Source organism: Epinephelus moara, chromosome 6 (assembly GCF_006386435.1).
Source record: "Epinephelus moara isolate mb chromosome 6, YSFRI_EMoa_1.0, whole genome shotgun sequence".
NCBI lineage: Eukaryota > Metazoa > Chordata > Actinopteri > Perciformes > Serranidae > Epinephelus > Epinephelus moara.
The window spans coordinates 26,361,526-26,385,245 of NC_065511.1; the positions used below are offsets into that span (position 1 = coordinate 26,361,526).

General features: G+C 42.0%; 1 protein-coding gene and 1 long non-coding RNA gene across 3 annotated transcripts; one reads left to right on the forward strand and one right to left on the reverse strand.

Moving 5' to 3' along the window:
• Positions 1 to 6,384: 6,384 nt before the first annotated feature.
• eva1ba (eva-1 homolog Ba (C. elegans)) lies at positions 6,385 to 22,030 on the reverse strand. Of its 2 annotated transcripts, XM_050046695.1 has the most exons (4): positions 21,745 to 22,030; positions 9,088 to 9,251; positions 7,525 to 7,619; positions 6,385 to 7,418 (listed from the first exon to the last, which is right to left on the reverse strand). In XM_050046695.1, the coding sequence occupies exons 3-4, from the start codon at positions 7,589 to 7,591 to the stop codon at positions 6,994 to 6,996; spliced, it is 492 nt and encodes a 163-aa protein (XP_049902652.1). In that variant the 5' UTR covers positions 7,592 to 7,619; positions 9,088 to 9,251; positions 21,745 to 22,030; the 3' UTR covers positions 6,385 to 6,993. The 2 variants fall into 2 exon arrangements, with proteins under 2 accessions (XP_049902652.1, XP_049902654.1); XM_050046697.1 differs by lacking the exons at positions 9,088 to 9,251; positions 21,745 to 22,030 and adding an exon at positions 7,781 to 8,438.
• LOC126391766 (uncharacterized) lies at positions 12,935 to 19,009 on the forward strand. The gene is made up of 3 exons (XR_007570114.1): positions 12,935 to 14,764; positions 14,869 to 15,032; positions 17,618 to 19,009. It is a non-coding gene; the product is annotated as an uncharacterized LOC126391766 (long non-coding RNA).
• Positions 22,031 to 23,720: the final 1,690 nt, after the last annotated feature.

Below are 23,720 nucleotides of genomic sequence, written 5' to 3' on the forward strand. Positions count from 1 at the left end.
GCTGTGTTGTGGTTCAGATTTATGGCTTTCCATAACTGGATTTTCCTCATGATGATGTTCACTTAATTTTATTGATGTATTGTTTCATAACTGTAATTACCATAAGGCTGAGATATGTGCTTCTAATTACATCCTGATTACATCCTGTAAAATGAAAAAGACACTATTAGTGAATCGTGGGTCTAGCGAAACATATTTTGGGTCCTACGATTTTGGAGGTAGATGCCATTCACAAGAGGTTTATACAAATGTAATTACTCAGTTGCTTCAAAGAGTCCACGCCATCAGCGCCACTGATTTCTGAAAACCCATGACCACATGAGAGGCTTTTCCAAGACCTCAACAGAGAAGACTTCAGTGTGGGCTCCATCTGAAAACAGAGCGGGGCCCAAGGCAAACCTGAAGCCTGTCTGCTCCTCCAGCACAGTTTGTACTTTGAGGACGACTCTAGCGGAAGTTCTTGGCCTGCCTCCATCTCCAACCAAGACCTTCCTTTGAGCAACGCTACACCAGCCGTTTCTGACTCCACATTGGCCAACATGCAGAATGTGAACACATGCCAGACACTGATGAGTATTAAGTATATTTTCTGCTTTGTAAGGCTTTATTGACACGCCAAGAATTCATACTTTTATAACTTGTAAATCCTCAAACCACTAAAAGACTGACATGTGATAATGTCCAGCACAAACATTCACCCAGTGTGGGCAAATCATCATTGTTCTGTGAGTCTTTATTGGCAGCCAAACAGTATTTCCATCCTCCATCTCACATGGAAGTGGAACAGAAATATTATGTGAATGCAGAGTTGATATTGGCCACCTAAGCTGTGACCCTGTCACCAAAGTCAGAATAGCAGAATTGTGGATGTGAGGATAATACACTCCCCATAAAACCATATTAGACACAGAGCCTGACACCGGCTATTATGTGGACTCTATTATGTGTGGTCCATTCCCCTGCAAGACACCACACACAATGAAGGGAATGTACTATCTAGTGAGCACCTGGTTCCTGTGTGGCCATTAATCAACAAAGCACCTCCAAGCCGTGAATAAACTGAGACAGCATTCTTTTGAAATGTTATGAAGCAGAGGCTAACAGCAGATTACCATCAGTATCATGACTGTAGCTGAGTGTAGCAGCATTGACTATGTTTACATGCATCATTTAGTTTTCATTTGTGCGTACATATGGTCTGAGGAAGTTCTAAATCTGTTTGCAGAGCAGAACAAATTCAGCAAAGAAAATATTGATGAACCCCAGAATTCTACTAAAACGTTTGTACACATGGTTTAGGCACAGATTTGTGCATACACACTGTTGGTGAATGAAGTCCATTTGCAGACGAGAAGCAGCCAGTCTCAAGTCCTGGCACCCCTTTGCCACACACGCCCAACAACTGCTCCGTACAACACCATCTGATACCTCTAAGGTCAAGGCAAGAAGGTGGGACCAGTGGAAGTTAGCAGGACTATCAAGGCTCAACCACTACATTGAAGACCCCACAGATGTTCCTGGCCAGCACCTGCCCCGAAAGCGATGGACAAGCCTTGCTTGACTGAGGACAGGTGAAGGACGCCTCAGGGCAGCAATGCAAAAATGTGGTCTCTTGGATAATGCAGGGATCTACTACAAACTCTCTGAAACTAAGAGCTCACGTGACCCCTACGACTCTGCAAGGGTTCCCACCCACACAGGGTTTAAAGACTGCAACTTCGTACCAGTCAGTTAGAACTGAAGAAGCGTCTTGGGTGAGAGGCCAAACGTCTACAAGAAACGCAAGCAAGTCCAGTTGCCTACGATTTTATGATTACCATGACCTGGATGACTGAGAATCTTCACCGACGCTACAAACTGTGGAACACATAATAGCCAGTTGCCCCAAACACCAGCCACCGAATGGCGATCATAGTCTAATTGACCTGGATGATGAAACAAACACAAACCCCACTGAAACATTACTTTAAGCCAGATATGACGAAAATGTGAAAATGGCTGTCTTGTGCGTGATAAAGCCATGCTGTGTTTCTCATGAAGTCAGTGAAATTATTATATAAATAGGCTGTGTGCAAAACAACAGTTACATGTACAAGCCAGAAGGCACCATACAAAAATAATGTCAACAACACAGGAGGAAATATGCCACAAAAGCAATTAAGCCCCTATAAAAAGCATCAAAGCCTCGCAGTGCACATGCCAACTAAGAGCAAAAACCAACTGAGTCACAACAGGGAAGAGGTTCAGTTATTCACAACTACTACCAGTGCAAACACACTGCACATAGTTATCAGACATTGACAGCCAGCACATATCAAAAGCATAAGAGCATTCATTAACAACCAGCACATTTCAGCAGGATAAAGATGAAATTAAAAGCCAGCGTACAGCAGTATAAGAGACAATTCAGTCAGCAGACGAATACACACAGCATAAGACAAGAAAGCAGGCATACACAGTTTGAACAAGACAAGAGCAAATTCAGCCAGCAGACAAATATCAACAGCATAGCAGAAGTTAGCAGCCAGCAGACTCAAAAACATGCCAAACAGACAGCAGGGTCAAAAGACAGACAGCTTGGCAAGGCGTAAAGTTTACTGGGTCATGGCTCAATGGTAACACTAGATTTGCAGAACTCTCGCAAGCTGCTTCAAAACATTCTTGTCTTATTGTTTTATGGTGTTATAAAGCTACAGTTTTTGGTCTGGTTAGGTTCAGGCACCTAAAGCACTTGGTTAGGGTTCGCAAATCTGTGGTTACCATCTACACACAACCAGTTTATAGCCACGCTATCAACTCTACTTAAATGCTAATTGCTAATGTCAGCAAACTAATATCCTCACATTGTGAACAGGAATAATAATTTCCATGGTTGTTCATCTGCTTATCTGGAGCCGGGTCATGGGGGTAGCATGCCAAGCAAAGCACCCCAGACGTCCCTCTCCACAGCAATGCTTTCCAGCTCCTCCTTAGGGACACCAAGGGGACCAGAACACCTCTAACGACACAAGTAATATTCATACTGGTTTAAATTAACAATTTGATTGTTATTCCCAGTTTTTGCTGAGCAGTTTTGCATCAAAGAAATTAAAGGCCTGTCCCATATCCTCCTGAGACCCAAATTTTCCTTTGGTATGCACTTTTAATTTCTCCTAGCTATTTGTTATCAGTAGGACCCAATAAGTATAAAAAACTAAACACTGTCAACAATAATCAAGTCCCAACGTCCTCAGACGAAACGATAATGAAGTCCCAATGTCCTTAAACAAGACAATAATAAAGTCCTACTGTCTTCATACGAGTACTTCCTAATTAACAGCGTCTAAGCTTGTTATTGTTGCTTAAATTGGTCAAATGTGTTGCCATATCAAACTACAAACACTATTAATCACAAATAAACAAGTTCCAACCATAGAATGTGATCAGGTTTTGGACCTTGTTCACTTTTGTGTTGGTATCGGCTGCAGACTGACTTGGCAGAGATGGCAGCCATTTTGTTTTTACAAAGATTAGTGTATTGTGCTCTTACTGCCACTAGATGGCACAAAAAGTGTCTATGAACGAGGACAACAGGTCTAAGTTAAGTAGAATGAAGTATAAGGGCAAGTAAACCTAAAATGTGATGTGCTCATATGAAGACACAGGGTCTCGGAAGGATTTTGACGCCTGTCCCAAATACAGGCCTGTTGAGTTCAGCGATTTAAGCAAATAATAGCCCGGGCTATTAATTTAAGTTTTACAGGTATCGTCTGACTGAGTAGACTTTTTTACCTCTGTATGCTTGTACTCCTGTTTATCGTCTTCTTCTTTTTTTATTGCTGTTGTTGTTGTTTTGTATGTTAATCTCATGTAATTCTCTTGACATTCTGTCGCATACACTCTTCAGATTAACTTTTGTCATACTTAATTGGTTTCATATTTTTATGAATTTTATGGTTTCTGGTTTTCAGAGAGACTAACTCATGTTCACAGATATTGATTGAACTTTCCTGGGCCACGTTAATAACACACTGGAATTCTTAAATTAGGTGGTGCCCCCCTTTAATATGTGTACGAAATGTCATGGCAATCAATGACATAGTTGTTAAGATACTGACCAAGCACTATGATGAGTCTCGGTCGCTGCTAGCGTGGCTAAAAACATTTGCCAAGCACATAAACGATAACTTAACACATGCGAGACATCTTTCACAATACACACGTTGGAATGAGCAGCAACTTATCTTACGGGGAACCAGGGAGGCGTTGCGGTCCTCAGTTGGTGAAGAAAAACTCAGGCTTGAAGTGGTGTGTTGACAGCTGATGTTCATGGCATTTGCTTTACTTCATTTTTAATCCATAAAACCGTTTTAAAGTGACAATACTGGACTTGTAGTGGGAAACACTACATAAGTTGCAGTAGAGGCTGTGAACCTGTGAGCAGGTGTTGCAGATTAGATGGGCCGACGTCATGCAGAGGGTGCGCGTCATAGACTGTCGGGGTGCGTTCCGAATATCTTACTTTGTCTTTTTTACTTCGAGTAGGTACCACAGCTGCCCTTAAAATGTATACTGTTGCACGCAGGATGCACACGATCGGGACATGCTACTGTCTCATAACATTACGCCCTGAAATGTGACCCTCTTGCTTTTATATCCGTTACCATGGTGATAAAACAAACGCCACTTACAGAGTTGCAGAGGCTGGAGATGAACCTGGAGACCTCTGCTGTTGATACTTTGTGATGTATTTAGTTTAACTTTAAAGTTATAACTGCACAGACTCTAGATTCTAACATATTATAATTGCAGCAGTCAAATTACATCTGTCATTTTTGTTTTCATAGTTAAATCCTGTTGTTGTTTGTAATATTTATGATTATTTTGTTCACTCAAACAATTAATATTTCCATTGTAACCATCATTACTGCACACACTATGTTTTGGGGTTATTTTTATTACACAAGTTACATTATTTATATTTAGACAGTAATGAATTCAGCATTATTGAGTCGGTGGTAAATTATTATTTCATTGTCACTTATAGCACTTTATATATTGTTTCATTTGCATTTTCATGTGCAGTGGGATGGCTCCTACCTGCCCTTGTTTTGTGGGGACAGGTATGAGTGAGACATGAGAGAGAGTGGGTGCCTTGTGCTTAACAGTGAAGTGAAGTGAAGTTGCTGTACCCCTAAGTTGGGATGTGTTAGTACTGTCTTGCCATGTTGGTAAAAATTAAACAAAGAGAAAGACACAAATGTTGTAGCCTGCTTATTACCCACTGTTACTTAAATGTCCTGTCATCCATCACTGGGACTTCTGACAGCTGTCAATCAGCTGTCATATGTTTGCAGCTCAGTCGATGTGACGTAACGTTCGCTGTGCAGAGGATTGTGCGTCAGACCTGAACTGACCCTGAAGAGACCTGAACTTTTGTTTGGTATGCATTTTTAATTTCTCCTAGCTATTTGGGATCAGTAGGACTCAATAAGTACAAAATGCTACACATTGTCAACAATAATAAAGCCCCAATGTCCTCAAATGAGTACTTCCTAATTAACATCGTCTTAGCTTGTTACTGTTGCTAAAATTGGTCAAATTTGTTGCCGTATGAAACTACAAACGTTATTTATCATAAATAAACAAGTTTCAACCATAAAATGTGATCAGGGTTTGGACCTTGTCCACTTTTGTGTCAAGATCGGCTGCAGACTGACTTGGCAGAGATGGCTTCCATCTTGTTTTTAGTGTATTGTGGTCTTACTACCACTAGATGGCACAAAAAGTGTCCACGAATGAGGACAATGGGTCTAAGTTAAGTAAAATGAAGTAGAAGGTCAAGTAAACCCAAAATGTGATGTCTTCAATTGAGGACACAGGGTCTCAGGAGGATATAGTATGGTATGGGTATTGGAACACACAGTAGAGTACATCACAGCCAGTGTTACGCCAAAATCTGTGACAGAAACAGAAATTTCAGCCATATGTTTTATCATGATATGTCAGAGAATCTGATTTGTCTACCTGAAGCAGACTTTTTTAGAGAGGAAATTAATTTCACTCTAAGTTATCCCATCCTCTCTGTTATCAACACATCTGTAACAACCCTAATGTCCGACTCCACCAGAGCCTTGTAAAAACATTTGCTGTCATTTTGGAGTTCCCAGAAATTTTATTAGAAAACTGTATTTCTAACCTTTTAAGGCACACATGGGAGACATTAAGCAGTAATAACAAATGACAAAGAATGACCTTTCCATTAATCTTATTAGCAAAATTTCCCCCGTCTCCCTCTGTCTTTATCTTGATTATAAATCCATGGCCCAAAGATAGACAGAAAATGAGCTCTGCTGTATATTTGTCTGACATCTGGGCGTTACGAAGAGAAACAACAGCAAACGGTTTCGTCGTAATGCTTTAATTCGGTCATTTCCTTTGGTGGAATAATCCCTGAAAACACAGACATGGGTTAATGTACTCATAAATTAAAGACTCCGATTTTAATTGTCTTTATGTTAGACTATGTAATCTGACCCTTGTTCAAATAGTGTAATTTCCTTTAACAGTACACCTGAAAGTGTTTTCTCTTCCCCGCAAACTCAAATAATCTTCATGGCAAAATACAGTACATACATTGTCCAAATATATGCTTTCTTTTTCCACTTATACATAAACAGATGTGTGCATTTTTGTCATAAGCGCCATACATTTCAATAGACTTCAAGTGTCCATCAGCTCCCACATTCATACTGCATCTTTTCCATACGCATTAATCAGGCTTTAAGACACCACTTGGTTTCATTTCATGTAGTCAGTTGGACATGTTGCTACACAGGAAGTGCAATATCACATAGTTCAGCTCTGTCTGAGCTGTTGGCACATCATTGCCGTCCATGATGTTGCTTTGTATCTAACACAAGTCTCACAGGCCTCAGGGACATCGAGCCCACCCAGAAGTCTATGTCCGTCCTTCACAGAGCCCACAGTGTTTCCCTTGAAGCCTCGTTTATCTTAGTAGTAATGCACTCTTCCAATAGTCCCTGTCCCTGACCCCAGGATGTCCGGCTGGCCGTTCCTCCAGATCTCACGTATGATACGTTCCCTCTCCTCCAGACGCTGCGCCCGCTCCAGCTCCTCCGCTGAAGTAAATACGTTCACACTCAGTGTCCCGTCTGATTGGCTGGTGTGATTACCAACAGGGATTTCTGTGCTGGGCAAAGTGATAGGTGCCTCGACATCGTCCCCGTCTTCGTCCTCATCGTCCTCGCTCTCCTCGTCCTCCTCACTGATGTCCTTTAATTGTTTTTTCTCAGGCGTGGAGGGGGCCATGTTGGTCCGCGGCTTGCAGGAGATGCGGATGACCAGGAGGCAGAGCGTCAGCACCAGGCCGAAACACACTCCCAGCACAAAGTAAAGGCCGAAGCTCTCTGGGTTTGCTGAGGAAAGGATAAAATGAGCAACTTCAGAAACAGTAAAATGTTGTTACTTGATTTGTTTGGGTAGAAATCCTGAACACAGGTTGACGTACTGGGTGTGACTTACCCTTGATATGAGCATATGCAGCTATGCTGTTGCTCAGGAGGTCCATTTCTTTTTTCTTCACATCCATGGTGATCTTACGTTTGATTTCTTCAGACCTGAAAAACAACAAACATATGACTCATCTGACTTTGGTGTATAATGCAACCAGACAGCGTATCAATACTCTTCAAGGTGCTGAAAGTCTTTGAAATATTTCCCGAGCAGTCTTCCCCCAGTGTCACATTCTGTGCAGCGCCTGCATGTCAAACCCACTGACCACGGTACTTCTTCATATGCCCTCGGGTGGGTGGGATGAGGCCTCCAAGTGTCAGACAAAAGCTCCTCTGTATCCTCCTAAAGTACTGGCTTCATCTGGGATCATCATAACGCATTTGGCACATGGCACTCTGCCTCCGCCATTCTCTCTGAACCATGACAGCCCCTCCATAAAGGAGGTCAAGAGTCAATTTTCCAAGTAGCCACAAAGGACTCCTTCCTGCCTGATGGGACTCCCAGATCAATTTGTGGAGCACGGAGGTAAAGAGCAGTGTGTTGTTGACATGTATTGTTTGGACTTTGTGTCCCTGACATTTAAGCTGTCTGTCCTCCTGGCATCCTGCCAGTCTGAGGAGCTCCATTGTGTTTTTGAGCCATTCCGTGTGTGGCCGTGGCTCCAAACACTCCCAAGGAAGTCTTTCTTAAAGTAAAAATCCGTGGGGCCGTGCACCAGATGAGATACAAGAACAGTCATTCTCCTTATTATCTACATTGGCTGTGTTTCTTTCATGCTGCCTCCTCGCTCACTAGCTTTTGTCTTCAAAAGAAGCAAGTCTGTTTCTCATCTAAAAATAAATTATTATTGGATTTGCCTGCATGAAATACCAAATCAGGGTCGTGTTGCTGCTGGGTTTCTCTGTATTTCCTCCGTCAACCTTTTCTTAGCTCCCCTCCTCCTCCTCCTCCTCCTCCTCCACCCTGCAGCCCTTTCCTGCTGACTCGTGCTTTTCCCCTCTGCTTTGCCATTTTGTGAACATTTTCCATCTCCCTGGCTTGATGACATCACGGTGTTGCACCCTGAGACACATAAGAGAGTGTTGATGGCAACAGAGGAGAGACCGCTTCAAAATAAAAAGGAGGTGCCTTTAATCCTTCCAGCTAAGTGTTAGCGCTGTTCCCCTCTAACATGTGCTTTGTGTTGTGGCTGGCCGTTCATGTGAGATGATGAACTCTGAAGCCGTCCCACTCTTACGTGTACGCACTTTTCGCTAAGTCGAACCACATGTCACTAAGCCTACACACAGATCGTATGGATGTCCTCAAATTGCACAATTCGCATGTTTGTGTTTGCGTTTACCTCCAAATTGCACCCACTGATAACCTCAGTGCCCGATTTGTATCATGATGTGATTTATGCAACAGTTGTGCGTATTTGTTGATGTTGCCTTTAGTAAAATTCAAGCATAAAACCACACATGTAAGCCATATGTATTGTGGCGCACTAATGAACTTTACAACACAACAAACATTCTCCTGTAAAAGCAGAAGTAAACAAAAAGTGGAGCCAAGATCAAGTATGAAACTTACCACAAAATGAAACTATGAAGCCCGTCCTCAGTCCCGGCTCATAGTGTAATGAGAAGTTGGAGAATGGATGCGAAATGATCACACTCCTCTCCCTTTCTCTCCCTCGCTGTTGAATCAGGGCCTGTGATCTTTGGTCCTCAGGCTAAACAGTTCATTTGGCCACCCTGAGACAAGAGCAAACACACACACAGACAGACACACACACACACAGACAGACGTCAAGCCACATTAGATCCAAACTCGGTGAGGCGTCTGCAATGCAAACAGCGACAGGCCTATTGCAGGATACACGGTCCAGCTAGAGACTAGAGGCAGGCTTTTCAGTTTTCACTGGTTTGACTGTGATGTCTTGAGGGTAAAATGCACATACCGCAAAAAACACAGGAATGTGCACTCCATGGCCACTTTATTAGGTACACCTATACAATTCACTGCAATCTAATACAAATGATCTGCCAGTTAGGACACTGTCAGAACATGTTTAACATTGAGGCTGTAGTTAGTGTTGTTGTGCTGGACTGCATTATGCCACAATCAGTAGCATATCACTGAAGATGACAGCGCCAGAACAGTTTTGTCCTCTTTTAACAATTTGGAAAAATATGCCCAGTAGCTGCTGTTTCATTGTGGTTTGTATGTTCTCATGGAAAAAGTTAATTTCAGTGAGACTTTTAAAAAATGCTGTTTGCGGCAGGATTGGAAATTAAAGGTCCAGTGTGTGAGATTTAGGGGGATTAATTGGCAGAAATGGAATACAAGTATAATTTCTTTGGTGTTTAATCACCTGAGTATAAGAATTGTTGTGTTTTCGTTGAAGAGCCGAGTCGTAGAATGAGCCGTTTATATCTACATATGGAGCGGGTTATTGTCCACAGAGTCTGCCATGTTGCAACACCATGTTTCTACAGTAGCCCAGAACAGACAAACCGAGCACTGGCGCTAGATAGGGCCATTCACGTTTTTGTTTTCGACTTTTTGCGTTCGACACCATAGTCAGCAGCCTCTCTGTGATGGGCCAAACAGCACTGGAAAAACAATTATTTTCATTGTAAAATTGCTTTGTTTGGTGTTTGTACTGGTTTAAATCACCGGGTCCATTTGTTTGGGAGGAGGAGACTACTGCGGAGAATTCGGCTCCTGGTAAAGCTCTCCTGATCTGGTTCTTAAGTTATCAGAGATAAAATGGTAGCAACACATTAGCAGGTGCTGGGCTAGCAGCCCGTCTGCAATGAACCAAACAGCATAGGAGAAACACAGAATTGTAACATGAAACTGCTTTATTCAGTGGTTTTAGCAGTTTTAATCACTTGTTCGGTTTGTTTTGGAGAGGAAGAGACCTCTGCAGATAATTCAGCTCCCGGTAAAGATCTCCTGAACGTCTGGGTCTTTAGTTATCAGAGATAAAAAGCAAATTGGGTCCAGTTAGCACACATAAGCTGGTGTTGGGCTAGCAGCCCATCTGCAATGAGCCAAACAGTGTATAGGAGAAACACTGTAATGTGAAACTGCTTCATTCAGTGGTTTTACCAGTTTTAATCACCTGGTCCGTTTGTTTCAGAGAGGAAGAGACCTCTGTGGATAATGTACCTCCCTTTAACGGGAGGAAAACATCCCTGGTTTAAAATGACAAAATCTGAAGTTTCCCTGCTACGCCAAAGTTCCTTCACATCTCTAGCAGCTCAAAGCACAACAATCTGCCAAAAATCCGACAACACAAGCCCCAGAATCACTTTCCTTTACTCAATAAAGGGCCTATAATGTGCTGGGGGTTAGCGCTTTACATGCCAGGTGGGGGATCGAGGGCTGCGAGAAATGCTGCGCTGTGAAGTTCTCTGACTTGTAGCCCTGTTTAGGAAAAAGCTCCTCTGCCAGCTGTAGTTGGTTTAACTGAGCCTCTGTGCTTTCCAGGGCTGATTTTGATCTTGCTGACTCTTGGCAGATCCTATGTACACTACAGAGTGCCTGACCGAGACAGTGCTCGGAGCTAAGTGACAGAGCGCTCACCATGGCAACGTGCTTTCCAGGCCACCTCCTCGGTCCCCACGGGAGCGAGACGATGGGCCTTTTGTTTCTGCAGTTGCACCGTAGGGATGAACCTACATGCTGTTTTCCCGTCGAGCTTCCTTCCTTTTCAATTACGGACAAGTTCATCTCCACCCTCCCGCAGAGCCTGATCCCTCCCTACAAATGGAATCTATTCATCATTATCCAAGCAGACCTGGGCTTTCAATGAGATATTTTGTTTTTGTCTCGAGGGTAATAAAGTGAACGGCTCAAATGACTACAGTTCTTCCTCAAGCCAAGGTCAAAGCTAATGACTGGACACCTACAGTACAGGAACGGGCCTCTTCTCACACTGGAATGCAGCAAACTTGAGCTTCCTCAGAGCTCAGGCATCTGTTACTGGTGGTACATGACAACTGGAGACCTGTTTAAAGCCTACCTAAACATTAATTACCCTGCCCTGTTGTTTTGTTGTGTTTTTGTTTTACCTCCAGAAGGAAATTATTAACAGACCTTCTCCTCCCCGGCTCTGTACTGATCCCATGACTCAACTTTCAGTCATTTTCTCGAAGTGACCCAATTTGCTTTTCTACTGCAGATGTTGCCCTGCCCTACAGCCTTGAATATGAGCCCCTAATTATAACAAAAGAGTCATGCATTAGCAATTTGACGTATCATTTTGTCCCATCGTGTTTTCCTCAAACTTGAGTTGCATTAGAAACTGCCTAGTGGTAAATATTATGAATGAGACACAAATAATGGCTCAAAAAAGCAAACAGAACAAACCAAACTCCAAATGATATTTTCGTCACTTTGGCTAAGACCATGCACTTTGGCATAAATCAAATAAACAAACAAACAAAGAAACAAAGCTTCTCACTTCACTTCTCACACTCTAAACTGTAATTTTTTTGAGGAGTGCTGACTGGTGGGAGCGTTCACACCAACTGCTCTGTGTTAAATGTGAGAATATTCAAGAAGCAAGGCACCATATGGTGTTATTGTGTGGCAAACCTGCACAAATTTTAAATAAAAAAAAATAAAATTCAAATGCAAGGTTATTGGAGTGAACTAAAACTAAACTAACAGCTAAAATAAGGTGTTAAGTTAACTGAAATAAAAATAAAATAAATTAAAAAATATTTATAAAAATAAATAAATAAAATAAAATACAATACATGAAAATAAAAAGTGGACTTAGAAAAAACAAAAATTAACTTGAACAAGATTGCAAAACTGACTAAAATTAAATAGAAAATATACAGGAAATATCACATCTTTTAGTGAGACTGGATGTCTACATGAATTGGAGTTAAGTGCCTTCACAGAATATTGTATTTGTATTGTAATACCTGTTCTGAGCTTCTGAAATCTTGCCCCAGACAATCATACACTTGCAACATCCCCTCCATGAGTTTCAGATGCTTCCATCAGGGCGGAGGTTTTGCCTCCCTAAATGCAGCACTAAGCGCTACAGATCGTTCTTTGTCCTGTCTGCTATCGCTTATCTTAACCTGCAGTGACCCCTAATTGTCCTTGATTTACCCCTGATAGAGTGGGATACTGGATTCTGTGTGTTATGTACTGTACTGTCTGTTTTGTTGTACTCATGACTACAGTCTGTATCTCAAATTGCCCCTCGAGGACATTAAAGTTTTACCTCACCTTACCTCACCTCACCTCAACTCACCTCACCTCACCCTACCTTACCCCCTATATTATTAAAAAGAAAACCCTCATACTAAACAAACTCATACTGAAACTGAAACATCTTTAAAAAATAAACTAAAATGAGCAAACCCACTCTAAAAAATACCAAACTATAATAACTCTGGTTGGAACTCGTCATGTACGGTGTTAAATACAAGCTTTCCGCAGCCTTTTATTATTTAGTTACAAATAGTAATTGCATATCTAGAGTCAAATGCATGAAACGAAAGATAAAAGACAGCTAAAATGTTATTTTCCAATGACCCAGCCAAACCAGTAGCAGCACGTGTCTTTGCGCCACATCTGAGCTCCTGTGACATTAATGTTTGGTGCTATTTTTTAACCTTGCTATCTCATCATTTGTTCTTTCCTGGCCGCATATCCTGAGGTCAAACATTCAGGAATCCCCTTCCTCTGTCCTTTGCACGCTGCTGACTATCTAATAATCATTTAACCCATCCTGATGTAGCTAAATCTGTGTGGGAAACGTATGTCTACATCTCTTTATCTTGTATTAAATCAAAACAAAATATAATACCAGTTACAAGTGATAAAGGTTAGCACAACAAAGTCTTCCCAAAAACCTGTCAGTCAGCGAGGTTATTTATATAAGGTCACAGCAGAAAATGTGTTCAGACAGACTCCAGCACAAACACATTATGGTGTGGTGGCCTGAGAAGAGGTCAAACACTATTTCTGACTGAGCATTGTTTACTTTGGTTTGGACTGAGGAGCTGAGAGGAAGCAAAGCTCCAAACTATCATGTAGTGTGATATTTTCGTTATCAACTTAGAGATAACCACAATGGCCCTTCCTTCCCACACGGTTTGTCCCTTTCCGCAGAGACAGCATCCAGGTCAGAGCATTCCTTCAGCATCACCGCCATTGTCTAAGATAAGTGTGACAGAATGACTGAGCTGGCTTCTGTACACAGATGTCAGCTGGCCAATTCATCAGCTGCCTCCTAACAGGGCCAGACCTCCAAAGCGAGAGTCCGTCGCAGAATAGAAGCACTTTTCCCCAGATACTTCACCAGTAATACTTGTTTCATAAACCGTCCGACCACACTACTCCTCTTCCACGATGAAGAAATCAAAGTCATAACCCTTCAGTGGAATTTATGCGGGGAGTCAAGCCACATTTGATTTATACACAGAAGATGAAAAGGTCAGATTACACAAGGGAGCGAGTCGGTGTTATTTCCTCATTGTAATGACACACGCCGAACCGCAGAGGGAAAGAAATGTTTTTAATACTTAGAATTTCAGCGTAGCTGCAACAATTGCTGGCACAACGGATGGTCTTTTTGTGGTTCGCCTAGGACAAAGCTTCACAGAATGAAAATAGCCAGATTTGAATGTAATCACATTTCATTGTTTTCATACTTAAGTCCACACACAGACTCTGGTGAGGGAGATCACAGAGGCTACCGTTAGGATTTATGGCATCTTACATAGTGTCTTTGCTCTTGATTGTGTTCATTAAATGTCTCTGCTTTGATTCTGTGGCTGCTACTGAAAAAAAGTCTGGACTTAATGATGCACAACATCAAACAAGCCAATCTGGGTAGTTTAGACACTATTTTCAGCTCACAGAGCACATTCTGAAACTCTCTGTGCTCCCCTTAAATAAATATACTGTATCAAAGCTCAGTCTTGGCTCAGTTATTCTCTCACTGATGAAGAAATTCTTTCAGTAGCTGATGAAAGGTTAACAGTAACCTCCAAACAGCCAAAGAGTTTGAAACTGTATGACAAAAGTATCTGCAGCTATCTATCACATACCTGTAATCAAGCCAGAAAACAGTCTCCAAGTACTAAAACATAATGGAACTTCAAGCTCCCCCCCAAAACAGCAGAGGTGCAGGCGATTACTTTCCACTCGGTAAACAGAAACACTGTCCAAACCGAGATCTGTGTTCGCAGTGTCTGTGAAAGCATTCACGAAGCTCCACAGGATGAAGGTAATTTCTTGCTGAAGCTGCAGCAATTTCTTTTCTTCACATCCAAGAAGGTTGCAAAGGACATGTCACATTTCTGGAGAAAGTAAGAGTGTATTTCTCCCCAGGTTCCTCTTGACATGAAGATCTTGGGTTTCAAGCTGTGCGGACCGTTAGTGCTGCTTCCTCCCTTGTCAAGGCCTGCCAGAGTATCTGACTGAGAGGAAAACTGTTGCATTTGGACACAAGACAGGCATGTGGTTGCCATCAGGACAGAGGCATGGAGCACCAGGTGAGGGTGACCTTGAGCAGACCTGGGTCAGAGAGTATTTGGAATACCTTCAGAGTTTGTTTGATTTTGTAAAAAGAGTCAAGTTAGATTGAGGACTAAAGGTGGGATGAGAAGCAGAAGAAAAAACACTCAGAGCAGATTTTTGCCAAGTATTTTCCAGATCTTGATGCAGATTTCAGTTGTGTTTCTCCCCTCTTCGGCGAAAGGTCATAAAAATTGGGTGACGCAGATCGTGCCTGTTCAAATACTTAAAAACAGCAGTTGAAAAAACAATCTCAAACAAAGGTCCGGGCGCTCGTTCTGGTGCTTTCAAACATATCAAACTGTGTTCGTCAGCAGATGAAGTTTGCTCACTTGTTGTAGAGCTCGGAGACATCTGCTAATGAAGACAAGCACAGAACAGATAACAAGACATCCTAGAGTGCAGATGTTTTCGTGAACTGCTGTTTCCAAGTTCAACAATCAACTGTCAGCCTCAACTGTTACGCATAACGAGGACACAAAGTCTGGAGATGTTCATAATCGTGATTAAGTTTGATCATCTGCAGTCTCACAAGAAGAAGATTGTCTCGTCAGTGCCTCAAAGAAGCTATTCATTACTCTCAGATTGCCCAAAAAGAACTCTAGAGACAGTGTATTGGTTTCTTGTTTAGGAGACTGTGATACTGAATATCCTGATGTGAAAAACATGCACCCATGTAATGCTCTCTGCAGGTAAACACTAACAAACATTTGAAATCACATTTGACCCTCATCTGAACTATAGTGTTTTGCCAGCAGCGGAGACAAACAGCTCCAACGAATGCAAAGTCAGAACTTGCCCAACTTTTATTAAGTTTCCTCTCAAGTGGGTCTTAACTGGGAATAAATTCAGAACTAAACCTGTGGTGTTTGTTCGGCATTCAAACTTCAACATTTTTTTCCCATTAGACGACTCGATCTTATCCAAATGCCTTGAATATGGTTTAGTGTTTGATATAGAGCTGAAAGAGAGCTTTGTTTAGTCATGTGTTGATGTATTTGGCTTTGGGCATGCACTTTATTTGACATAGACTCAATGAACAACAGCTTTTCTTTCAAAGACAAAAAAAAAAAAAACTTTTCCAGGAGTAAACACAGAATCAAACCAGTCAGGCATTGTCAGCGAGTTATTATTTGACTTTACATGCTGCACTTTTCAACAAGGGCTGTAAATTCAACATGACTCAGTATGCCAATCTGACGCCAGCTTGGCTCAGAGTAACTACAACCCTTGCCCTGATGAATCCTTGTGTATCCTCATGTTATAAAACGTGAACCGCAGTGCACTGCTTGCCCTGTGAAGAGCATGGTTTGTGGGTTCTGGCAGGTAATGGGAGGGTAATGGAGATACGGGACCAGGTTGGGGGTTAGGGCAAGTGGTTAATAGCACCCAGATGTGCTCCTGATGTGAGGCAGAGTCCGAATGCTTTACTATGTAAATTAAGAGGAGATATCCCATGTACCATCTTCCTACTGGCTTTATCACGGCTTCAATCAAGCAAATCCAGAAGCGCTCATGGCAGTAGGAAGCCACATTGGAACCACAGCTGTGTGTGTTTGCTGGAAGGGTTTGTTTGTGTGTGTCTGTGTGTTGGTAGTTACTGATTGTCTGTGTATGTTCCTATATGTTGGTATTGATTTGTATGAACATTCCTCTATGATTCTCTAAAGCACAGAGGGCTTTAGATCATTCTAAACTAAGAGCTCCAGAAATAGAGTCATGATCTCACCCTTCTCATCGATCTGGGCCACCATCCAGCAGCACACCAACGCCGCATACTGTATCAATTACATGGACCCTACGGATTACTCTGTGACACAAAACATGTGTTTGCCCTTTGTATGATTGGCTCCGTAGCATTTACTCTATACAGCTCAAGAACGTGGTGGCTCCACGAGACTTAGGAGATGTTGTCGTGACAGGAACTAAGCTTGTGCTGGAAAAGGGAAAGCTGGTGTATCTTTATAGCTATTTAAAAGGCCTTTGAGTGGCCTGTATGACTTCTACCGACCTCTGCTAGTGACCAGTAGTAATTACAAACACATCAGCAGTGTTGTCATCTGTAATAGTACCCTTTGAATTACAATGTCATCATATTTTTTATAGTAGAGAGAAGTAAATACACTCTTCAGAGCAGATCCAAATGTCTACTGAAAAGTTCTTTATCACATGGGAAGATCATACTGTCGTTTGGTTTTTGTGGCTGCGAGTGAAATGTCGTGTGATGGCTGTTAGCTTGTGGAGCTGGGGGTTGGAGAGATTTTGTTCCAAAACAAGAGTACAGTCTGGAAAAATGAGATCTCTTTGCTGTTTTGTCTATCTTTGAGGACATTAAATTAGAGTAGATTGTAGATTTTTTTTTCTGATCGTCTATTTAATATTACCACCAGACTGTGACTAACTCACTCTTGGGTCAACTCTCTTTTGCTAATATAATTTTAAACAATGAATGTACCAAACACATGGAGTTCTGGTCCATTTGACCTTCACCCCCCAAAAATGACTTGTTATATATAACAATTACTCATGCTATCAGTCCATCCATTTTCATCCGATTACCCAGGCCAGCAGTCCAAGCAAAGCACCCCAGATGTCCCTCTCCCAAGCAACGCCTTCCAGCTCTTCCTGGAGGACCCCAAGGTGTTTCCAGGCCAGGCAAAGAACCATGGCCTCAGATTTGGAGGTGCTGACTCCTGCCTGCTTTTAACACACTATTAGTGCCATGTTACTTTGAATTAATAAAGAGAACTTTATTTCAATCACATGCATCCATGGTGAACAAGAATCCAAAAACAGAAAATATCGCTGATAAATTGAAGTCAATGGGGACCATTATGAACAACGGCAAAAACTGAATCAAAACATCTGTTTTCAAACTCTCAAACAACTCGTACAGTATAATCCAGGTCTCATTTATTCAGTCGCTTGCTTAGTGCTTCCCAAACATGTTGCTTTACCTTGCCTTAAGCCCTTTCTGACTTAAAGTGAAACCTTTCAGTGCTTTCACTTCTAGTTTGCCACTTCTGGATTCTTTATTCACCAGAGGCATGCAAGAAAAACAAAGTTTTCTTCACAAACTCAACGGTAACACGGCATGACTAATTGATATATACATGATCATTTTGTGGGCAAAGTATTCCCTTAAACAAAATAAATGGCAACCACTTCTGTGCATGCTCAAGCGCATTTTTGTGTGTGTTTTAGTTTCTGTTGCCCCTCTTTATATGTGTGTGCATGTGTGTAGCCCAGATAGGACTGTAAGCTTAGGCAAACCCACTGGACTTAGCATGTCAAACATCTGCCCGAGCCTAAACAGGGGGGTGTCTGGACCAGTGAAGCTCCTAAAAGAGAGCAATAAGCCCTGAGCTCTGTAAGGCATCAGTGGTTGACGGGAGCTTTGCTAAACACAGTTCCTGAGACAAGTCATTCATCAAACTCCCTTTTTCGCTATTACTCTAAAATAGTATCCTGGTTACTTAATGTGAGTGAGATTAGAGCTGCGGTGAGCAGAACATAAGTTCTTGTCATTTATTTCTTGTATTGGCGTTGTCAGATTCATAACGTCACCATTCATATTTGAACAATACATTTATGAACAGGGAAGTGCACTGAGTAAATCTTTTGCTATCTATAAACTCTCTGATGACCGTGGGACTGTATATTTACAAGGGTTTGAAAAAGGCATGAATAAAGCCCAACTGCTGCATGATGGAAGCCAGTGCCATGAGCAAATACCTTTTGTTTTAAGACACTTGGTTCAAAAGATAAGGAATCCCCTTAACTGAGCAGTGTTTTAAGGGGATTTAGTGGCCTCTAGTGGCGAGGATTGCATATTGCAACCAGCTGAAACTTCTGGTTAGGATTCCTTCAATGTTCATTGTTCAAGAGGTTTTTACTGAGAGCTGAATTAATCATAGAGGTTTTTACTCTCCAAAACAAACAGACCCAGTGATTTGAACCGTTAAAAACATAGAATAAAGCACATAAAAAAATCAGTGTGGCTCTGATGGTGGGGCTGCTTACTACTATGGCCGACGTGAAAACACAAACCAAATACTAAAGGCAGTGTTTGGTTTGTCCCCACTCCCTATGTGAATATAAAATGGTTTATTCCAAGGTAACAGAAACACAACAATTCTTGTTTTCAGGTGATTATATACTAAAGAAAACATATTTATTGTATTATATGCCATTTCCGCCAATATATCCCCTTAAATCCTACACACTGGAGCTTTAAAGAAAAGAATACGAGGATGCCCTTTTAGTTTGCAGTTCATCGCAGGAAGAGATAACAGTCAGCAGCACCAGTAGTAAACCTGCAGGGTCAATTAGATGTGTTTGAATGGATCCCTCTGTTGTAGGAAGATGCTTCAAAGAGATCAGCTGATGATAAGCTGAGCTGATGTTATTGCCTGAGTTTGCACCACGAAATCTATTATCACTGTATTTTAACTTCTCATGCTTTAATTGCTCACAGTCTGTTTGCGATGCGCATTTGATCGTTCTTGTATGACCTGTCATGACTGTCCTTTGTCTCCAGTAGAGGCCAATCAGAGTCAGAGGACAGTTAAGGTCAGTGTGATGTGGTGAAAACTGAGCCATTACATTCTGCAAAAGCACAAATTGCTGGGGTGTGTAAGTGAGCCTGGTTACAGTGTTGCAAATAGCCCAGCTGAACTGTAAGTAATACTGTAGCTAGCCTTGAAGAGTTTCGGTGAAAGGGAGTAAACATTAAATCATTTTAATTTATGTATGGCGAAGCTTTTCCATCTACTCTGTTTGCACTAGCTTTCTGCACAATGCTGCAACACAGAATCTGACCTACCAGCGGTGAACTCTAGATGCAGAATTTTCTGCGTGTCCAAGTACATAAGAGACACATTATACTGTATATATATATACATTAAAACCTAAATTGCTGAACTGACACTTTAGTCTCAAATAACCTTGTTGTTATTACTGTTCTGTGGTCAATAACAATCCAAGATGATTGATTTTTTAATAAAGTATTCCTCTCGTTAAGCCAGACACTAAATGAGAAACTGAAGAATTAAAGGAGCCGCTGTATGAGTGTGAGTATGAGGACCTCCTGTGGAACTAACTTATGATAAGACAGCACTGCTACAGAATAAAACTCATTTGAAAGCCTTCAAAAGTCATTGTCTGTGGTGCTGCTCCAGGACTTCTACAATATGGCATCACTGTGTACCAATTTTTTTTTTCATTATTCTTGTGATAAGAGCACATTCACTTCTTTTCTTGCGAGCAATTGTGTTCATTCCTTGTCACTGTGTAAATCTGTCTACAGGGGTTCTTTTCTCTTGACTTATCTCCGCTTTGCGTAGGCTGAAACTTTCTGTATCTCCCCTCTGCAAACAGATTGGTACCCTGGGAGTTTAGACAAGCAGCTCAAATCACAGTCTGACCTCTGACTCCTGGGTAAATAGAGTAAGTTAACAACCATCCTCAGGACAGATAAGACAGGCCGACTGATAAGTGAGTTCAGTGGAAGAAGGAAAGTCTGCTGGTATGAATAGTTCAGAGAGGTCACACAGGAGTCAGCTCTTTCCAGCCGCACTTGAAGGGGTTACTTAACCAAGCATTCACACTCATCCTATGGAAGGTTATCTGATGAGCGGAGGAGGCATAGCTAAAGTGCTGCCAGCCCACTCAGAGTGTGTAAATTAAAGGAGACCCCTGAGAGCAACCCAGCCTTATCCTGCCTCCACCCATCACCTCGCTTTCTCCCTGATAAGCGGTGTTAACCACAAATGTCCAGCTGACAGAGAGAGAGATAGAGAGCTATGGGAGCTGGAGCATATGGCCAGCTGCTGTCCTGCAGCGTTTCTATGAGCTCATGCAAAAAAAGGGGGAACAGCTGAAAAAGAAACAGAGCCATATGCAACATGTGTGCACTTTTCATGCCTCTTTTTGAGATCATGTGACGTCTCCCACCTCAGTTCTCTTTGATTATGTGACGTCTGCTCTTTTTGGCCGCACGAAAAAATACAAAAAGCGACAGGATGTTTGCTTTGATTGTAGCAAGGTGACAACTAATTCATCACCACAAGGTTAGCCAATAATGTGCAGCTGCAGAGGAAAGCCATACCCGTGCTGTCCTGTCCTGTATCAACTATAAGTGCTGCATCAGCTCCTATTTGGCAGCAGTTCACTAAAAACATGATAAACACACACTGTTAGCAGGACTACAGTGTGATGCACTGACTCTGCTTAGATGTATGCGGACTGAGTGGCAAAAACATAGTGCTTTTGCTGCAATAAGACAGGGTTTTTAAAGAAAGTCAACATCATGCATAAAACAGCTTTATCAATGTGTTAACTCTGCTGTGACCAAAACTCATTCACCTCTCTGCAATATTTCACCACACATGGTTATTTAATAATATAAACACTTACACAAGAAGCTCACGTGGAGTAAAAACTTACTAGAGCGGCTGTGATGGAAACCAGATATCAAAGTTTATAGCACATGGAAGTTTTCCCAAACACACGCACCTCTAAACAAGCCTGCCAAACTAATGATTTTGTTCACTTCAGATGCAGAGCATTAAAACTGCAGACACACAACAACAAAGTTCCTCTGTTGTAAAAGTACAGTGACAGAGAAGCTGCGGTTCACTGGAGTTTCTATGGCACTGCACACACACTGAAACAAACTGTCAAACTCACCGGTCTGTGATGACAAGAAACGTCTCTCTCAAAGTGCTCAGTCCACACAGAAAGCTTCAGGCAAACTGCCCTTCTTTCCCTCCAAATTTTGAAAAGAGACACAGCATTACAAGCAGTCCTGACTGTTTCAGTTGATTCCCTGTTTCTGCTGTGGTCAAGTCCCGAAGAGCGTGTGTGAGTGTGTGTGTGTGTCTGCCTGAACGTGTGTGTGTGTGTACAGAGTCTGGGGAAGAGGTGGTAACTTCCTCTCAAAGTTGGAGACGGAGTGAGTAACAGAGTTTTCTCTCTCCCGGCTCCAATCCACAAGGAGCAGGAAAAGCTGTCATACTATCCCCCTTTTCAGATGGAAAAAAAGAGGAACAGCCTAAAAAGGGCAAGCTCGGGGAAGAGGGGAGGGAGGAAGGCAGGGGTTTTGTGTGTGTGTGTGTGTGTGTGGTGGGTGGGGGGGCTTTTTCTCTGTTGTTAAGGAAACGGAGGAAAGCAACTCCTGGCAAATTAGCTCAAGTTTTTTCCATGCACAGTTCAGCGTGACAGGAAAATAACATCAACGACTAACTGACCAGTATTGTGAAAGTGTAGCTGATGTGTAGCTGTGCATCTCTTTACAACAAGTGAGATGCTTTGTCTTTATGCTAAGCTACGTTAACTGCTGGATATAGCCTTAGATTTACTGGACAGATGTGAGAATGATATCAATCTCCTCATAAAACTCTTGGCAAGAAAGCATTGTATTCCCCAAAATGTCAATCTATCCTTTTAAAATGGATATTTTATCATGTATAAACTTTAAAAAATACATGGTTCTGTTAAATGTGGATTAAAAATGCAATCATTTTAAGAAAGAGAACATATTTATCCTCCTGCTGACGTGATGTTAACTGCACGGATTCTGTCACTGTTGGAAATGTTTTATGTTCAGCTACAGTAAAAAGGTCTGTTATGGCAGTTACTGAGCTTTCCATAATGTCAGTGAACGTGTCACTCCCAGCGAAGTTGTGTGTTTTTAGACGCTACAAAGCCTGTCGGTCAATTCTAGCACCTATGACAGTGATCTGTGTGAGATACTACCTGTGATTGGCAGAGGCTTTGGGGGGGGGGGGGGGGGGGGAGTTGTTGAGGTAGCCGCTAACGCAGAGAACACTTTCTAAAGCTGACAGGTTTCTTGTATTACCGTTGGCTATGGCCCACATTCTAGATATTTCACATACAGTCTCATGCAAGTGTGTTCCTGCAGTATAAACTACAATGTGCTGACAGAGGAGTTTTCCCAGAATGTCTGAAGTTGCAAGTAGTAGTCTTATGCTGCCCTGACGCAAACAATACCATGAAGATTCTCTTACGTTTCATGTCACTTTATATTTTGAATCTAAGCTCAGAAATGTTAGGAGCATTTTACTTATTACCAGAGTCACGTTCCTCCAAGAACTAGAGTGTGCAGCTGTAATGAGAGGCCAATATGGCTTTGGTGAAAGCAGCCTCGCACAAAACATGGTAAACATGTAATCACAATAATATGTCAAACTCCCATGCTGGAGGAGATGACATGCTAATTGCTAACAGCTGCGAGTTGAAAAAACTCCTCTAGATTGCATCAATGATCGACCACACAGCTGACTCAACGCTGACGATAATGATCTTTTGCTCGTTTCTGGATGCTGTATATGTCTCATATGTTTGAATTCATTGTCATATTTTGCAACCAGCTTTACAACCAAAGTTTCTTGCGAGAGCTGTATACCATCTCAGTGGGCTTAGTCGTAAATCTCGGTGGCCACTAAACCCCGTTTCGACCAAATTTTATTAAAGCCATACTCCTTGGAGGGCACAGTGACACTTTCCATTAGCGTTGCCCCTACTCTTCATGGGAAAATAGGGAAGAAAAGCCGAGAGCAGTGAAATCAAGGGTTCATTTTTTTCTCCGAGAGGGTCAACGTTAGAGCAGAGCCGTTATTGTGCTACACCCTGCTGGGACGTGA